This window comes from Ammospiza caudacuta, chromosome 13, assembly GCF_027887145.1.
Source record: "Ammospiza caudacuta isolate bAmmCau1 chromosome 13, bAmmCau1.pri, whole genome shotgun sequence".
Classification (NCBI taxonomy): domain Eukaryota; kingdom Metazoa; phylum Chordata; class Aves; order Passeriformes; family Passerellidae; genus Ammospiza; species Ammospiza caudacuta.
In genome coordinates this window covers 3077020-3096189 of record NC_080605.1, presented here as the reverse complement: position 1 = coordinate 3096189, position 19170 = coordinate 3077020, and the positions used below count along the sequence as shown (strand labels likewise).

General features: G+C 50.6%; 1 protein-coding gene across 1 annotated transcript in view; it reads right to left on the bottom strand.

The window, feature by feature from the left end:
* WTIP (WT1 interacting protein) overlaps window positions 1-18754 on the bottom strand; it is an 85696-nt gene extending 66942 nt beyond the window's left edge. Inside the window, exon 1 of the mRNA XM_058813529.1 lies at window positions 17305-18754. Coding sequence (XP_058669512.1) covers window positions 17305-18754 — 1450 coding nt within the window. The remainder of the gene's footprint in view (window positions 1-17304) is intronic.
* Window positions 18755-19170: the final 416 nt, after the last annotated feature.

Genomic DNA, 19170 nt, shown 5'->3' with positions numbered 1-19170 from the left:
AAAAGGGCAGAAATTTGGGAAAAAAAAAAAAAAAAAAAAAAAAAAAGAAACCCACAGTGCTATTTTTCTCTGATGAAAAAGGTGTGAAATGGGTATGGTCACAACACCCAGCTAGGAAGCACATGTTGAACCTGCTTATGCCCTCAGTTATGAGCTCTCTCCCAGCCAGTGACAAAAGCAGAGCTGGCAGACTGTCTAAAAGCACACTTGCTTTTGCCACCCACCTTTTCTGTTCTCACAGACAGACCAGTGACACAAGTGCCTGGCTGCCCTGCAAACCTGGGCACCGAGGGACAAACATCCAAGACACTGGAGAGCTCCTGGCAGCCCCCACCTGTCCCAGGGTTTTGGCATCACCTGCTCTTTTCACAGCCTGCCCACTGCACCCAAAGCCTGCAGAGAAACCTGCAGCCCCCCAGCTGGAGTGCTAAGCTGCTGCTGGTAGAGAACACTCCTGCAAGAGCCCTTGGCACTGAGATGCAAACAGGGAACCCCCCTGGCCTCAGTGGCTCCTGCCAAAGAGCAATTTGCTTGAGGGGGAAAGGATTTCTCTTTGCTCATGAGCCTTGTCCTCACAAAGCAGCTGGACCCAACACTGCAGGACCCAGCCACACATCACAGGAGCCCCCAGAATTTCCCTGGTGCCTCCTGCAGGCTCACCCTACCCACCATCCCCATGGAGGACAGACAGACAGACAGACATCCTCTCTTCAGGAGGGGTTTTGGAAGATGGACTCTGTTTCCTGGAAGCTCAATGCCAGACTCCAGTCCAAGGCAGGAACAAGACACAAGATGCTCTTCCCTCCCACTCCTGGCACCCCAACACCCAAACATCTCTTATTTAGAAACTCATCAGCTCCACCACCCACAGTCATGAGACAGCAAAGGAGTTGTGGCTCAATTTCTAGCAACTCCTACAAAAATACAACTAAAGCACAGTTGAAGAGCAAACTTCCCTGGTATAATTATTCTTTAAAAGTCTTTCTAGAAAAACAGCAAAAATCACCTCCTCAAGAGCTGCATAACCAGGGAAAGAGTGAGCATATAGAAAAGGGTAATTTTTCACTTTGTTAGTTACAGTAAACACCTCCAAATAAATGTGATCTTATGAATTTCATCAGCCAAACCTCCCTCTTTCACTTTAAAAGGTCACATGAAGTGATGAAATATTAGTTAATTTATGTGTTAAAGGACTGGCTAAAAAATAACAGAAATCTATAATCTTTTCATAATTATAAGTCAACACTTAACTGATATGAGAAGCTCTATTCATAGCCACTAAAAGGAGCATTCATTCCTCTTTGCATCATCCCTTTACCATTCTGTCTTGGTGCAATTTTCAACAGCAGGTGAAACCACTAAAAATTGGAAACACTGTGAGAAATTTTCCTCTATCTGGTTTTAATTAAAACACTCAGCAAAACAGAGAAGCAATGGAGAGAGGCAGCCCTTTGCACCTCAGCTGCTTTTTGTGACCCACGCTTGGAGAGCCCACTGCAAAGGCAGGGCTAAAGCAGGGGTTCCCACTAGGATCATGCCAAGAGCAATAAAGGATCATTCACATCTGAATATGAAGTATGTGGTAGTTGTTTGGTGCCCTTTTAGGTTTCAGAGCATCCACCTGAGAGGTGGGCACTGGAGGCCTTTGGGAAGCCTGGAGGAGAGCTGAGCTCCCACAGGTTCCCAGTGCGCAGAGGGACCTTCCACAGGCACTGGCTGGGAGCTGGAGTGTCCCCCCACCCAGGACACCCACAGCCAAAGCTGGCACACCCCACTGCCAGCCCCTGCTTCAGACACAGCTGCTGAGGGCAAAGTGCCCAGACACCCAGGCTGCACCAAGCCCAGGGCACCCAGGACATGCAGGCAGCTCCAGGGTGCCCAGGATCCACGACTCAGGGTGGTTCTGATCCATGATCATGACAGTGTTCACAGTGGTCCGAGGAAGAGGGAAGAGACCAGGATCTGACTCCATGTTTCAGAAGGTTTGATTTATTATGATATACATTATATTAAAACTATACTAAAAGAATAGAAGAAAGGATTTCATCAGAAGGCTGGCTAAGAATAGAAAAAGAATGGAATGATAACAAAAGCTTGTCGCTCGGACAGAGAGTCTGAGCCAGCTGACTGTGATTGGCCATTAATTAGAAACAACCACATGAGACCAATCCCAGATGCACCTGTTGCATTCCACAGCAGCAGATAACCATTGTTTGCATTTTGTTCCTGAGGCCTCCCAGCTTCTCAGGAGGAAAAATCCTAAGGAAAGGATTTTTCAGAAAATATCATGGCTACAGATGATGGTTCCAATCCATGACCCATGATCCAGGGTGTTCAGCCTGAACCCCAGCTCCAGTTGCTGAGGTTTCCTTTGCCAAACACCCAGCCTGGACCCCAGAGGGCCTCTCTGCAGAGCTGCTCCCAGCACTGGGTGAGGCTGTGGCTCCCCACGTGCAGGACTTGGCTTTTCCCTGGGCTGAATTTCCTGAGGTTCCCATTCCCACATGTCTGCAGCCTGTCAGGGTCCTGCTGAGCACCACCACATCCATCAGTCCATGTGTACCCTCCATGGGGGTACAATCCACAGCCTGGCTAGAGGGACACTCTGTGCCATCATTAATGAAGATGTCAAACACTGCTGACTCCAGAACATAGACTGCTGAGGGACACCACTGTCATGGACAAATTTTATGAAAAATCCTTTTGTTAAGATCTTTTCTCCTGTGAAGCTGAGAGGCCTCAGAAAGGAAATGTAAACAATGATTATCTGCTGCTGTAGAATGCAACAGGTGCATCTGTGATTGGTCCATGTGGTTCTTTTTAATGAATGGCAATCACTGTCCAGCTGTCTCACACTCTGGTCAGTCACAAGATTTTATTATCTCTCCTTTCAAGCCTTCTGATGAAATCCTTTCTTCTATTCTTTTAGTAAGTTTAATGTATCATTTTCTTTTACTATAATATATATAATAAAATAATAAATCAGCCTTCTGAAACATGGAGTCAAGATTCTTGTCTCTTCCCTCATCCTGGGTCCCCTGTGAACACCGCAATACACCACCAGTGACTGGCTCCAGCTCAGCCTCATCCTGCTGGTCCCACCTGAGCTCAGCCACTTTTCAGTCCCTCTCACAGCCTGTACCTCACCAGTTTGTGCAGAGGGATGCTGTGGGTGACAGCATCAAAAGCTTTATTAAAGCTGAGATCAAGCATCACTGATTTCCCAAGATTTTCATCCCAGAAGGCCAGCCCAGCACCCCTGGCCATGTTTTTCCTGGTCTTCCTTTCTCTCACATACCTGCAGAAGCACTTCCTGACTTCCCTGTCTTTCACCAGGGCCAGCTGCAGATGTTGTATCTCTGGATATTCCCCAGGTCAGCTGTCCCTGCCTCCATCCCTCACATATCACACAAATCCTTTCCCTTTCAGAGCCCCTTGCTCACCCATGCAGGCCTCTTGCCACTTCCTCCATGTCAGGATGGACCATTCCTGAACCTGGACACTGCAGGCCTTGAAAAATCAGCCAGTTTTCCTGACCCCTTTTCACTTCTCCCAACCTACTTGAGAACTCCTGTAGGCCAGTAAAAAGCAGAATTTATATATGAAATATTCAAATTCAGTTCAGTCCACAGAAATGCTCTCCCCTGTTGTAGGTACTGGAGACTTCAGCTTCCAAGTAAATCTGGCTCTGTCTAAACTCACAGCAAAATGACATGGCTAAGTAAAGAGCTACCTGTGAATATTTACACATTAAATGCCTACTTAGAGATTTAACTCTCCACTGGATTCTCTTTGGACTTAAAAATAAGCATAAATGCATTTCTGACTCTGACCTTTGATCAAAACATTCGAGATCCATGTGTAAATCACTCAGCTGGGATTTTTCCTTCTCATGTGTTAAATCACTGCAGCACAACCTAATGCAAACATTCCCTTAATTGCACAAAAGCCCTTTTGGAATCTCTCCTTTCACTGTATTCACCAAATGGGTTCCTCAATGCTTCCTTGCAAAAAAACCAACAAAGCAACTAACACAACCCACAAAACTTATCTTTTGAAAACTAGCTAAAAGAATTAGTTTAGTTGTTGGGGGGTTTAAAATTTATTTCTGCTTTAAAAAAAGCAAACTAGAGCCTTTGTTTGCAGATGAATATAACCTCTTCTGTAATTATATCCATGAAAATAAGGGCAGCTTTTACCAAATCAATGATGAAACTCTCCACTGTGCTTTCTCTGTAAGGTTAAGAGTGAAGTACAGAGCTGGTACAGAGCTGGTGCCTGCACATCCCCTGCTTCTCCCACTGGTGCCTTTGAGAGATGAAGGATTTTATAATTCCTCCAGAGGAGCCAATTGTCCCTCTTAGATAAGGAATCATTGTTGATCCTCATTGTTGTGCCTCACTCTGGTACCAGTCACAAAACATCTTCAGCATCTTCTCTGCTTGTCTCCCACCACTGCAAGAGAGACATTTCTTCAAGCAAAGAAAAAAAAAACAAACCAGCCCTGCAGAGATCACTCAAAATGGTTGTTCCCCATTGGTTTTCAGCTGGTGGAGCCACAGCTTTCATCCTGCAGTGGAGCTGTGACTCAGGCTGGCAGGAATGGCTGTGCAGGGAGGAACACTCATCCCTTTCCTGTCCTTCCCTGGCCCGGCAGCCACAGAGTGGCCAAGGAGCTGCTGCTCCCTGTCCTCTGCAGCCAGGCTGAGCTCCCAGCCAGCACCCAGCCCTCCAGAGCTGGCAGCAGGAGCACCTCCAGCTCAGCCCTGAAACCCTGGCTGTCCCCAGGCCCCAAACTCTGTCCCCTGCACGACACTCGCCACCACTTCTTCATGACCTGATCCTGGAGCTCTCTGAGAGAACATTTGAACTATTTTACTCCTTTTGTGGATTGCCACCTGTTCTGATCTCTGTTTTCCAGCCTGCACAGAACATCCTTATCTCCTTCTTCCCCCCCTTTTGGTGCTTCCAAGCTTGTGCCCTGCCCTGGGCTGCAGCATGGGCACAAACATGCCACTGTTTGCTCCCCAGTGGTCACACTGGGCCTGGAGTCAGTCTGACTTAATTCAGACCCCGAGATAACACCTACTTTGTTGACTTCAGTCAACTGCTTGGTGAGAGACTGCAAGCTGCATGGTACAAAAAATTCAAACAGCAATTGATTTGCAGACTAATTGGACACTTTTGGGCAATTTTTCTGGCATTTTTGGGGGGAACAGTAGTGTGCCTGAAGAACTGAGCCTGCACCAGCAGCACATCCAGCTCCCAGATCTTCCTTAAAAACAGGAATTAACTCTACTCTTTAGGGAGATGTTTTACACATGGTTGTCACCTGGGTGTGCAGTTCTTGTCTCTTTAGAAGGGCACACTCTCATTCATCTTACTGCATTGTGGCTGCACTCCCAATCTAATTTACAACATGTACAAGCTAAACTGAAGTCATGACCTAACATTCCCTCACAGTGCCCCATCATTTGGTTCCCTGATCAAAATGAAAATGGCCCAAATTAAAAACAAAGTGAGTTTATAGCACTTTCAGCTCAGCCCTGGTGCTGGCAGTTCTGGACCAACAGACATTGCCTTGAAATGGCAAAACCCCAGAAAACACTTAGGGGAATGCAAATATACAGACATAAGCTTCATAATAAAAGTGAAATAATGCATTTCTCAGAAACTTAAGCAAATATTACCATGCATCTGCCAGAACTCCCAGCAGCCTCCCTGGTTTTTGGGGTTTTTTTAATCAAACTTCTCTCTTGCCTTTCTATGTTGTATGGGAACATTAAGTTAGAATCTCCCCAATGCACACTGGTGAGCATCCAGTGGGCACTCCCAGAGGGACTGACCCTCTGAAGAGATGTTCCCACACACACTGCACATATCTCTTCCTCTCTCCTTTCAAATATCACAGCCAAGTTCACAGCAACCTTGAGGACCAGAGCAACCAAGTCCTTAAAGAAGCCCACACAGACCTTGCACTTGGATGTTGAGAGGGAATAGGAGCCAAAGCAGGACAATCCCACCCCAAAGACCAGGAGAGGAACTCTGACCATTGGAATCAGCCAGTGCACATCACCCTGGACCAAGTGACAAAGTGACACCTGGGGCAGAGCTGGGAACTGCCCAGGCAGGCACTGACCCAGCTGGGAACAGAGCACTAAATCAATGCTCACTATTCAAGGGGCACTTTCTCAGAAAAATTAAACAAAGCCCTTCCCCCCAGACTTGAAATGCACTTTTTCTCTGACCTTACAATAATCTAACCCCAAGTTTCCCAATTCTGCCAGTCCAACCAAGCAAAACACCCAGTGATTTGCCACAAAGGAGTCCAGGATTTGTCCTTCAGCTCAGGGGTTTTGTTTTGTGGGTTCATTTATTTCCCTCTGGTGAGTTGCAGAAGTCAAGGAGACAGAGTGAGATGTGGTGTCCAGCCAGGCCAGGCCAGCACATGGGTTTGAGCTGCTCCCTGCTCCATCCCTCCTGCCACCCCCATGGGGAAGGCAGACAAACCCCCGGAGGTGGGAGCAGGGTGGGAAGCAGGGAAAGGCAGAGCTTCACACACTTGGCACACCAGGAAGCTGATTTGCAAGTCTGCACTTGGCACAACTTCAGAGTGTTTTCTCTGGGGCGGGCTCTGTGCATCTCCTCTCTCTGGGCTGGTTCCTCATCAGCCTGGATTCCTCCCAGGTGGGAAAGAGGGGCTGGGAAAGCCTTTTCCCAAAGGAGCCACCATCACTGTGCTCTTACACAGCAGGCAAGGCTGTTCCAGCCTAACCCAAGCCATCCCTTCTCTTTATACATGTTCTCAATAGGTCAGGGAGGTTTCTTGGGTTTGCTTTTTGAAAAAGGTGTGGTCTGGCACTCCAGTCATTCCACCCCACGTGGAATAGCCCCACTGCTCTCAGGAAATGTGGGATTTGGTGAGGGAATTGCCACATCTGCACTCTGCCAGAAACTCCTGCAAGGGGCAAACCTCATCTGTTCTGGGCTCAAAGCCCCAGCCCAGAGCTGCTGGAACCCTGGCTACTGAGAATGTCAGACTTTCTGTGCTGCCAGGCACTGACCCCCAGGAGAACACTGCATTGACCTGAGGCCAAGGAGAAGGCTTCCAAAATAATAATAACAACAGAAATAACAGGAAAATAACCGGAATAACAGAACTAAGATTATGGGTGTGTAGTTTAAATAGAAGTGTGTAACATCACATGGTAGAAAACTCAAGAGTTTAAGGTTTTAGAATATACTAACATATACAAAACAAAATGCTGTGGATTTGAGTCCTTCCCTCTCTCTGAACTGGCAGGGACCAGCTGCAGGTGCTGCTGCCCCACTCTCCATGAACAGCCAACCCCCCCAGCACTGTCACTGCCACCACCCTCACACAGGAGGGTCTGCCTCAAAACCAACACATGGAAAGACTGGGAGATTCTCTTTCCAACAAAGCAAAACAAGCTTTTTTCTAATTGTTTGTGAAACTGCATCTGAGTCTAGCACCTGGTGACTGCCAACATTTCGTTAATAAAGACATTAAATAAGAATAGGCTGGACCTATTATTTTGCTGCAAAAAAAAAGAAAAAGGCAATCAAAGGAACAAAACGGCAAGAGCTCTCAGAGCCCCAGGAACTCACTGAGCACAGGCAGCACCAGGGGGATCCCTAGAACAGGAACAACTGTGGTTCATGTGCATCAGCCCTGTCTGTGCCTGGAGCTGTGCTGTACATCCTCCCCAGCTCTGGGTTCCTTTAAGGACCCCTGCTCTGGGCAGATGACAAAGGAAAAGCAGAGGATGCACAATGCACATCTGGACACAGCCTCCATCCCATCCACTCGTCCTCCACCCCACCCTGACAGCAGAGCAATCTGGGAGCTCTGTGCCCAGGAGTGACTTGGTACAAGCTGCAGAGGTCACAGGACACAGAGCATCTCTGCCCTGTCCCATACCACAGGCTCCCCCTGCTCACAGTCACCAATCTCCTGCAAACTGCGGCACAAGCATTCACCTGCTGCAGCACCAGGTTCCCAGGCAAACAGCACAGAGCTTCTACAGAGCACAAAGCAGGGACACCTGGGACCCTCCATGGCTGGGAGGTGCAGGGGCCAGGCAGGCAAACACGGCCAGGGAGAAGCACTGGTGTGAATTTCCTTGTTGCCTGATCTCTGTGTGTAATGAAAGCAGCTCCAGATGAGTCCCAGCTGTCAGAAACAAGTCCATCATGCCACCCATGACTTCAACAGGACTGTCACTCATGAGGCAGCACTGGGTTTATCAGATGTTCTCCATCCTCTAAATAAAACTGCAGGAAATCCAAATACCTTGCATGAATTTTATTTTGAGATGTCTTGAGGGTTTTCCCCACCCTGAGCTGAGCCCCCCAGGTCTGCACCCAGGTCATGGGGGTTTCCAGCATCACTGGCTCTGCACCACTGCACCTTTGCAGGGCTGCACTGCCAAGGCCCAGCCCTGCTCCAGCCAGGAACAGGTACAGCAGGCCAAGAGACTTTGCAAGACAACCAGCTACTGACATACACTTCAAAAAAATCACATGCTTATTTCTGAAACCAGCTCCAAATATGGGCTCCAACACACTTGATTGGTGTGCAGGTCTGTTTCCTATTGAGTGTTTAGATTTGGGAAACATGGCTTTGATTAAAAATGGGCAGCCCACCAACTGCAGAAAATTTTCACATAACTGCCTGGCAAAAACAAAACAAAAAAAAAAACAGAGCTGCAACAGTTATTGCCATTGATCAAAACCTCTGCCTTGCTCCCTGAGGAATTGCCAGTTTGCCCCACCTGCACCTGAGGATGCTCAAGGCTAACAGCACTGCCAAACACAGAGGAACACAGAGAGCCCAAGATTTTACCAATTACAGCTCTCTCCACTGCCTGCTATGCAGTTGTCTTGCCTTAGTGAGATTGCACTCCAGCATCTTTTGCTTCTTCTCTTTTTCTTGAAGCAAAGCCCAAAATCAACATTCCCTTTGGAATGGAGAGAAGGCAAGGGACAGGTGAGAGCATGCACAGACAGGGCCTGACCCTGCTGCATTTCAGGGTGGTGGCAGGAACAGGCAGGGCAGCAGGACAGCACGAGCCAGGTCAACACACTTCTGTGAGCAAGGGAAACCAGGGGTAAGTGACAAAGTATAGTCACTATCCCCTTGCTCAGAACCACTCCGTCAGTGATTATTGTCCAGTCATTCAACATTTGACCCAAACAAATGGATTTAGCGGCAATTTCACACCAGCAAGACGCAGAAAACCCAGATCCTGCTCTAACACTACTGAAGGCAATATCACGTCCACAAGGGCAAGAGAGCAGAGCAGCCACAGCAGCAGAGCCCTGGGCTGGCTCAGTTCAGCCAAGCCCAGGTTTGATTTATCACAGTCACTATCATACCTCTCCCACCTGGTCAGAAACCCCTGCATTCCGAAGGTTCCCAACCCACACAAAAGGAGCTTCAGATCAGCGCACTGAGATTTGGGACATCCCTGAGTGTCCCTCAGCAGCACCTGACCCAGGAGTGGCCCTGCCTGGTGTCCCTTGGGGCAGGGCCAACACAGAGGGAGGCTCAGAAATGCAGCAGGACCCCCAGCCCAGCCCAGCCCCGCACCCTGGGGATGAGCTGCAGCACAGGGAGAGGTTTGTGCTGTGACCACCAGAACAAGAGGGTATTTCCCATGCCTGGGAGAGGCCACGGGCTCTCCTCAAACCACAGGAAATATGATCCAAGCCAGCTGGAGCATCTAAACATGCACAACTGTCAAACTGCATTTAGGAATGGCTTTTTGCTTCTCTTTATTTTAACTTTGAAATTTTCTCATTTTTTCAATTAAAGGAAGAAAGCATCTTGTTTTCTCTTTCCAGGAGTTCTGAGGTGTCAGCAGTGAAACAGCTCACCAATTAAATAAATGTTTGGATGGCTGGGAAACAATGAAAGTCCCCTAGCAGTTCTTCCACAACAGCCATCTACTTTTCCAAAAAACTATAAATACATTCTGGACTGAAACAAGCTTTGTTCAGCCAAATTCTTAAAAGAGCAATATTACACATGAGACATGACCTTTTGTAACCTATTAAATGCCTCCTGGTTGTCCATTTGATGCATTCCCTACTTCATGACAACATCTGATATTGACACTCTCTACCACTGCACCCTGCCTTCCCTTCACTCCCAAACACACACCACCCTTCACAGGGCACCAAATGTACTTCACTGCAGATTTGGAAATAAGTGTCACCCTCTCTATATATATTTATATATATATATATATATATATATATCCCTATCTATAAAACAAAAATAACCTTATAACTTATAACCTTATATATAACCTTATATATTATATAATAAATAACACATATATATAATAACACACATATCACCCTGTATATATAATAACATATATAACCCTATATATAATAAATAACACATATAACCCTATATATATATAATAAATAACACATATATATAATAACACACATATCACCCTGTATATATAATAACATATATAACCCTATATATAATAAATAACACATATAACCCTATATATATATATATATAATAAATAACACATATATCATCCTATATATAATAAACCCTCATCCCCAGCTGAGTCCCTGTGCAAGCCCCTCCATGTTGTGTGCACAGGACATCTCAGCTGAGCATCACTGAGTGTTTGTCCCTTCATCAGTCACAGGCCTTTACTTAAAAGTTTGCTGAAACCATAAATGTGACTTTAGAGATTTAGTAAAAACTGCTCCAAGAAACAAGGAATGAAGTTTCAGACAATGTGAAATACTCCAGCTGGAAGAGATACATGACTGGCTTGGCTGCTTTGTGCGCTCAGTCTCAGCACAGTAACAAGCAGGGCTATGCTGACAGGCAGCCAGAACAACCCAGTGAGGTTAACAAGGAGAGATAACACATACCACAGAATGGAGCTATCTGCTCCAGTGGAAAAAAAAAAAAAAAAAAGCAGAAAACTCACTTCCAGAGAAAGCACCCACACAGGCACATTGAAAAGTCACAGAGAAGTCCAGCCAAACAGCACATTTATTGGTTGATCACTGGCACATTTGCTGATTTTGTTCAGAGCTGAAGTTAACAAGCCAGCAGGAATCCTGCTGGAGCCCCAGGAGCTGTCACAGCCCTGGAGCAGCTCCAGGCAATGCCACAGCACAGCCCCAGGTAGGATGGTCCTGCCAGGACCTGAACAGAGACCTCCAAAGGGAGCCCTCCCAAACTCCTAACAAAGCTTACAGACACCATGCTCATTCCTGCATCCCTTCCTCTGGCTGCTCCTGCTTTGCTCTGTTTCACACATCCCCATCCCCGTCCCAGAGGAGGCACTTTGTCCAAGATGGGCACAAAAATCAACCACCACATCACACTAACACACTCAGTTTCTCCAGCCACAGAACAGGAAATTATTTAACAATCATAGTAACTATTTAAAAATTACACCAACAATCAACCAGACTCTGCCAAAATGCTGTGAAGCTGTCCTGGGATATTTGGGGCACATGAAATAGGTAGAAGGCCAAGTGTAGAGCTTATTAAATACCTGCATAAATGTTCTGATCCTAGTAAAACTACCTGGCTTATCACTGCCAGTTTATTTTCTTTCCATTGCTGAACAATCCTATCACACACCTGAAACCTACTTTGCCAAGTTCGGGACATTTTTTTAATAAGAATTTTAGCATTTTTAAAAAACAATCACTTTAGGATTAGGCAAAGTCTCTTCCTTTGAGAGTGTTTTCTAGCACCCAATATCCACACAGCCAAGAGCCATTTACATCCTAATTCATTAACTGTGGATATTAAGGATTTCAGCCTAGACCTGCTGCCATGAAGCCATCAGTGGCAGCACGCAAACTTGTACCATTCACACATTTTAGATGTAAAAACTAGACAACTTCAGGGACAAACCAGCACAGCACAGCAATGCTCACACCTGCACCAGCCTTGTCCTGCAGGCACAAACCTCTGTTCTGGAACCTCACCTCAATCAAACACGTGCCAGTTCTTTGGAAGAAGGGTTTTCTCCTTGCCCTCTTACACACAGAGCTTTTAACACTACTTTAACGCAACTTTTATCAGAGTAAAAGCATGAGAAACAAAAAGAAACAGAAAGACCATTTGCTATGAAACAATATCCCATCCACAGCCAAGTGTCCTGCAACTGAAGACAAGAAAATGTTTGTCCCCATTCATAACACAGGCTTCCATCCAAGTTACAGCCATCCAAATTCCCATTTCACATTAATTGTACATGTTACATTATCTAGTATACCTAATAAAACAAAACCACACATACACTCCACAACTCTCCCCTGCTGTTATTATATCAATTCCCAACTTCAAGGAGAGTCACAAGGACTCTCTTCATAGCACATTCAATGCCACAGACAAAATTTCCTATTCCCAGCTCTGTACACTTGTGTTACCCCATGCATTTTCCATGTAATTCCTTCTACTTTCTGTCCCCCCACCTTCCAACTCCTTCCTCCCTTTGGATGATGTTCCAGCTACACATTTTATCACTCTGACCATGATTTCCTTGCCCCATTCAGGGACAGGCTTACGAGGATGCTGCCACCCCACAGGGACCCCAGCAGCTCCAGGGCAGCTCCTCTGCCCCTTCCCCCTGAGCACAAACCTCCTTGGAGCCTTTCCTGCCCTTTGGCCAGAAAAGCCTGACCACCCTCAAATCAGCTTCAGCAATGCATTTTCCAGCTGTAGTGGGGAGATTATAAAAAAGCAGAACTCTGAGGTACACAGCCTGTTTGAGCACTGTGGGGACCCCACCGTGGGAGTTCATTTCTGTTTAAGTGTTTGCCTATCAAAGGTTATTTTTTGTCTGGGCAGCCCCAACTGCAAATGCTGAAGGGCATCAACTGCTTGCCAACACTGGGTGAATTTCTAAGCCCAGCAAAAGAGAAATAGAAAGTAATTCCCAGACAGTAAACTGCTTATCCCCCCAAATGATATGATGTATCAATCATTACACCTTTACTTGATGGAAACGGGATGGAAAGAACAGATATTTCATAGAGAAACCTTCAGGAATTCCTAAGACTGGAAACAACTCCATAGCAAATCTCTCAAGTGTTCTGCTCACCAACTGCAAGCTCATCTAAATTTCATTCAAATTTTCAAATTTAATCTCTGTGCAATACAGCTTTTAGAGACTTACCACTGTTACCTGTCTTAATTTTGATCTCACTTGCATAAACAGCCTTCCATCACATCAACCTGCACACACACAGAACAAGCACAAACATACAACTCTGAATTCATGAGCATATTGCAGGGCTCAAATCCAGATTTACATGGATGACTATGCACAAAAAGGGCACAGAGGGCCTGGATGGGCCTAGAGATTTATTTCCTCCCTTCACCCAGTCTTCCCTTCCCTCCCCAGCCAAGCCAGAGGCTTTTCAGCACCATGTTATCAGCACTGCTTCTTGGTGCTGCTCCAGCAAACATGTGCTGCTCCTGCTGGATGGCTTTCTGGGAAGAGAGAGCTCCCAAAAGTCAAGGCCACTCACCAGGGCTGTGCCAAGCTGAGGAGTGCATTATTAACAGAATTAATCCAGGCTTTGTGTCCCCCCTGAGACATCCCTGCTTCTGGGGCTGGATTCCATCCCCATGGCCAAGGTGAGCAGAGCCCTGCTTGGGGATGGCTGCAGCACAGCAGGGGCTGCCAGCAGTGACTGCACCCCTGCAGCAGAGTCTGACTGCACCCCTGCAGCCCCCCTGCACTGCTGACACCACTCCAGCACAGAGATCTGCTGCAGAAATAGCCGCCAAACAGCCCAAGTGCTCAACATGGACCTTTCCCTGCCTGGCAGGTGACAAGCCACAGGTTTACAGTCATATTGTCATACAGTCCCACAAGGATGCATGACTTGGATGGGTGTGCCAAAATAAAACTTTAACTTCACACTTTTTTCCAACACCTAGACATCAGACAAGTATTCTGCAAAGAAACCAGATTTTAAGGCAGTGCTTGAGCTTATGACTTTCCAACACCCATGAATGTCCTGCTGACACCTCAGGATGAACATTCCATTTTAAAAACATGCCTGAAACAACTTTTACCTCACCTCATACCAATGTTCAGCTCAAAAGAGTTATGAAAATGAAAGTATTTTTTTATTACCTTACTTCCCAGCATCTGCCACTAAACCAAGCACATTTCCCAAACTGCCATACAGGGGGTCTCAGAGGGTTGAGGAGGAAGAGGTTTGGACAGGGAATGCACAGGAAGCAGCTACAAGGGAACAAAGTCTCACAGCTTCACCCAATTCAGCTGCTGCCAAAGGAAGGGTCTGTCTGCACCATTGGGTCAGCCCCAGCCATCTCTTTGACAAGGATGAGCTGCAGCAACTTGCCAATCCAGCCCCAAACAACCTTCCCTCTTCTCCCTCCTCCTCTGCAGGCTTGGTTTCTGTCAGATCAGTGAGTGCAGGTGGCTGCAAGGTGTTGGTGGGAGCCCGGGGAGCTGGAATGGCGCTGTGCTCACCTGTGCAACTAGGCAGATGCAGAGCCCTGCTTTTGGCAGCACTGGCATCTCTACTCAGATTAAACCAAGGGTAGGAGGGGGCGTCTTCCTTCTCTCTCCAGATGCACTGCAGCCTGGCAGAGGGAAGGGGAGGGTGGAGAAGCTGGAGCAGTAAAACAAAGCTCCCGGCACAGCACTGCCAGCCTGCAGAGCAGCACAGGCAGACAGCTGGGAGTGCACCACACCTGAGGGCTGCACCCTGCTTGGCTTGGCTCCCCCAGAGCCTCTCTGCAGATCAGACCCTGCATTTCTCCCCATCTCATGTTTATCTGTCCCAAACTATGGCTCCCTCCCAAAGCAGAGATGGAGGGGTGGGAAAGCAGCCAGGGCCTGCCAGCACCACACTCACACAAAGTGACCCACAGCCAGCATGGAGGCAGGGTAGGGTAGGGCTGTTCCTGCTCCAAGCAGAGCTGGCCGGTCCCTTCACCTCAGTTCCAAAATAGCACACGGCTCCATTTGTAATTTTACTGGGGGTGTGGGGGCAGACAACAACAACAACATGATGACAGGACACAGAGCACAGCAAATACCTGATGTCCTCATATCAGCATTTACTCATAAGACAATTGAGTTAATCTAATTAAGAAGCAGTAAAACATCTCTGTCCCCTCTACCTTGCTGGACCATTGGCTCAACACTTCTGCTCTCCACAGGCACCAAAGAACACCCACCACTGCCTCAGGAGTGCCACTCACCAGTGCCATGCAGACACTTCACAGCTGCAGCATGTACAAACTGCAGTGAAATCAAGGCATTTTCCTTGCTTCCTTTTATTATGGCACCCTCAAAGTCAAACTAAAACCAGACTTCTCCCTGTTCTGTTCTCACTCTCACCCAGGGCTATGGTCAGCCCTGTCAGCCTCTCATGCACTGGCTCAGTCAAAACCCAGCATTCACCCACATGGATCATCCGAACCAAAAAGATGGTCTCAAATCCACCAGGATTTATCAAAACCTCAACAGCTCACAGAAATCAACTTTCTCTTCCAAAGCAGCCCAGTTTTCTGGGTTTCATCTGCTTCCAGGGTGGAAGTCACAGCAGTGCTCCTCGGTGCTGCCACAGCAGGAGCCTCCAGAGCAGCACAGAGGCTGCCCAGGCCCAGGCACTGCTCATCCTGCACTGGGAGCATCCCCCCGAGGCTGAGAGCATCTCCAACAGCCAAACTCTGAGAAACACAAAAATCTATCCCCAGTCTGCTCCTGGAGCCCCTGATGGCACCCTCAGCTTTCCCAGGCCACTGGAAACCCCTCCCAGAGGCTCAGCACAGGTAACTTGTTCTTACTCTTACATTTTGTTCCTGACCCTGGGAATGTTGAGGGTAACATTTCCTGCCGCAGTTCGTGTGTTACAAGCCCCACACACCTCCTGCACCCTCCGAAGGGAGCCACAGCTGCCCCCAGCACCGAGCCAGGTGCCAGCACTGCAAACATCCCTCGGTGATCCATCAGCTTCCTTATCAGCCCAGGACGGATGAGGGAAGGCAGTAAGCGCTGCATTCAGCCTCCTTTGTCTGGGCACAAAAGCCTGGAGAAACTCTGGCGCTGCAGTTTGCAGAGAGGTTTTCCTGCTAGAGAGGCTGCTGCTCACTTAGCTACCTGCACCAGCCGGCCCAGGTGTCTCTCCCAGACGATGAAGGCAGCCCTGGAGCTCCTTCCCTCCCTGCAGAGCACCCGGTGCTGCGCCACAAGCACCGACCGAGCCAGGGACCGGTGACACACGGCTCCGTCCTCATCGGGAACGCACACAAAGCACGGATATCACCATTCCCTCAAAGGCCTCGGATGGGGCTGGCTCATCCCCACCTTCCCAGGCCTCTCCCTCCCTGCCCTGCAGGAGCTCCGACATCCCCACGCTCCGGCAGGGAACGATCGAGCTGCTCCAGAGGCTGCCCGACCTGTGCAGGAGAGCCAGGGCAGCATCTGCACACCCTGAGATCAGCATCTCACAGGGGTTTTTAGCCTTTGCCATCCAGTACAAAGTAAAGGCAGAGGAGCCTAATCCTAACTACTCTGGCTATAAAACAAGTGCACTCATCCACATTTTAAGAACATGCACATTTCAAGTTACTTTTCTTTCATAAAAAAAGGCAACAAAAATTCAGGTGACCCACAGGCCGACTTAACCTCAGCAAGGGCCGAGGGCTCCTCTGCTCCAAACTTCCCTGCGGTCCCAGGGATGCCCCTGTGTGCTGAGCAGACCCTGCGAGGCCTCACGGGGCAGGAACAATGCTGGGCTCCCACAGGTACTCTAAATTCACACAAAGATTTCATTGAACCAGGCACTAAGAACTGCTCCTCCAGCCATACTCATAATTTACAAAAGTTACCACAGACTGAGGATCGCAAACACCACATCCTCTGGGATGCTGGAGGCTAGCAGAGAAGCTTCAGCAGCCCGTGAGGAAGGGAGACAAACGAGAGTCACTGCAAGCCCCGGTGCACAAGCAGCTCTCCCACACTTCAGGCACTCATCTCCCAGCCGCACGTGGAAAGGGAAGCAGCACACATCCCGGCACAGCGCGTTAGGAACAGACGGGATAGAGTTCACATACCGGGAGTGAACTACGGTGCAAGCGCTTCGGACAGCAGACAGTGTCTGTGGCCATGTGAGACTCCAGCAGGCACCTGGTCCAGAGCAGCCCCGGGCACGGCACTCCCGCCTTCTCCCGGCTCGGCAGGCCCCGCGCACCGCCGCCCTCCAGCCGCCCGCTCCCCCCGCCCCACTCACCGAAGTACTCCTTCTTCATGTGCATCTCCAGCTCCTTCTCCAGCTCCAGCGTCAGCGCCTCCAGCCGCCTCTCCGCCTGGCTGGGGCCGCTCTCCCGGCACGGCGTCACCTGGTAGGGGAGCTTGAATTTGGGAGCCGAAGCGGAGCCTTTGGTGGGGCTGTAGGCGTAGGGGGGCGGCGGCTCGGGGGCGCCGCCCGGGTGCTGCGGGTCGTGCCGCGGCGGGGACTGGGCATGGATGCGGTGGTACACGTCCCCCAGCTCGGGCACGGCGCCGTCCTCGGGCAGGCCGGGCCCCAGCAGGGACGAGCGGGGCGACGGCAGCTGCAGCTCGGGGTAGGCGCTCATGGAGCCGCGGGAGCTCCGCGAGCTCTGGCTGGAGATGCTGGAGCGGGGGCTGACCACGGCGGGGCCGGCCGAGCCGCGGCCCTCGGGGCCGCACAGGCTGGAGCGGGGGCTGGCCAGGGCGAGCCCGGTGCCGCCCGCCCCCTCGGGCTCGGCGCTGCCCGGCGGGCCGTACCTGGAGTCCGAGTAGCTGGAGCGGGGGCTGGCGGTGCAGGAGTACTGGCTGGCGGTGCTGGAGCGGGGGCTGGCGTGGCGCTGGTCGTAGCCCATGCTGATGCCGCTGGTGCGGTTGCTGCTGGGCTTGCTGCCGCCTCCGTCGTAGCCGGTGAGGCTGGCGCGGGGGCTGGAGTGTTTGCTGGTGTCGCTGGCCGTGCTGGCGTAGCTGGAGCGGGGGCTGAGGGCGGCTCCGTCGTACTGCACCAGGCTGGCGCGGGGGCTGCCGTACTTGTCCTGCCCGGGCACCACCAGGCTGGAGCGGGGGCTGGAGAACTTCTCGTAGGGCAGCGCGACCGCGCCGCCCAGGCTGGAGCGCGGGCTGGAGAACTTGCCGTGCTCGGCCGCGGGGCCCGGCGAGGCGGCGGCCAGGCTGGCCCGGGGACTGGCGGCGCCGAACTTGCCGTCCGGGCCGCCGGGCGCCCGCCCGCCGCCCTTGGCCACGTAGCCGCCCTCGTAGGCGCTGCCCGCGGCGTAGCGGTAGCCCTCGGCCGAGTAGCGCTTGCCCTTGTCGGCGAAGCCGCTGTAGCAGGGCAGCGCCACCTCGGAGCGGGTGCACAGCCCCTCCTCGCAGCACGGCGGGCCCGCTCCCGGCGGCGGCTCGGCGGCGGCGCGGCCGTTGGCGCGGAGCGGGGCGGCTTTGCCGCAGGGGGCGGCGGCGGGGAAGCCTTCGGCGGGCGGCGGCGGCGCGGCGGTGCCGTTCATCTTCCGGCCCCGCTGCTCCGCCGTCATGTGGGCGGCGATGACCCGCTTGGTCTCCTCCAGGTCGGGGTGCAGCACCAGGTCCCGGCGGCCGCCCCGGCCGTACGGACCCTCCGGGCAGGGATCGTACAGGGACAGGTCCTCCATGAACTTGGTGGCCTTCAGTGCCATGTCCTCCTCGTACTTCTCCATGCTCTGCCGGAGCCCGGCGACGCGGGGCGGGGAAGGGCGGTGAACTCTCCGCGAAAGCGCAGCCCGGAGCGGGGAAAGAAGAGTTAAAAAAAAAAAAAAAAAAAAGCCAAAAACCAAAAAGAAGAAAATTCCCAAATCCAGCAACACAAAAAGCACCCCAAAAGAAAGCCCCTTCCCGCGGTCCTGGCGGGGTAGCGGCGGACGCGGCTCCTCGTCCGGAGAGCGGCGAGGCGGCGGCCGGGCTCGGGCTCGGGGCGGTCACCCGGGCGGCATCCCCGCCGCGGCGCTGGGCTCGGTGCGGCCGGGCTGCCCGGCGGAGCGCGGCCGGCGCAGACGAGGCGCCCCTGTGTCACTTTCCAGCCTTAAATAAGTTGCTCGGTCCAGTCAATGGCGCGCTGCGCGGAGGAATTTGCGCT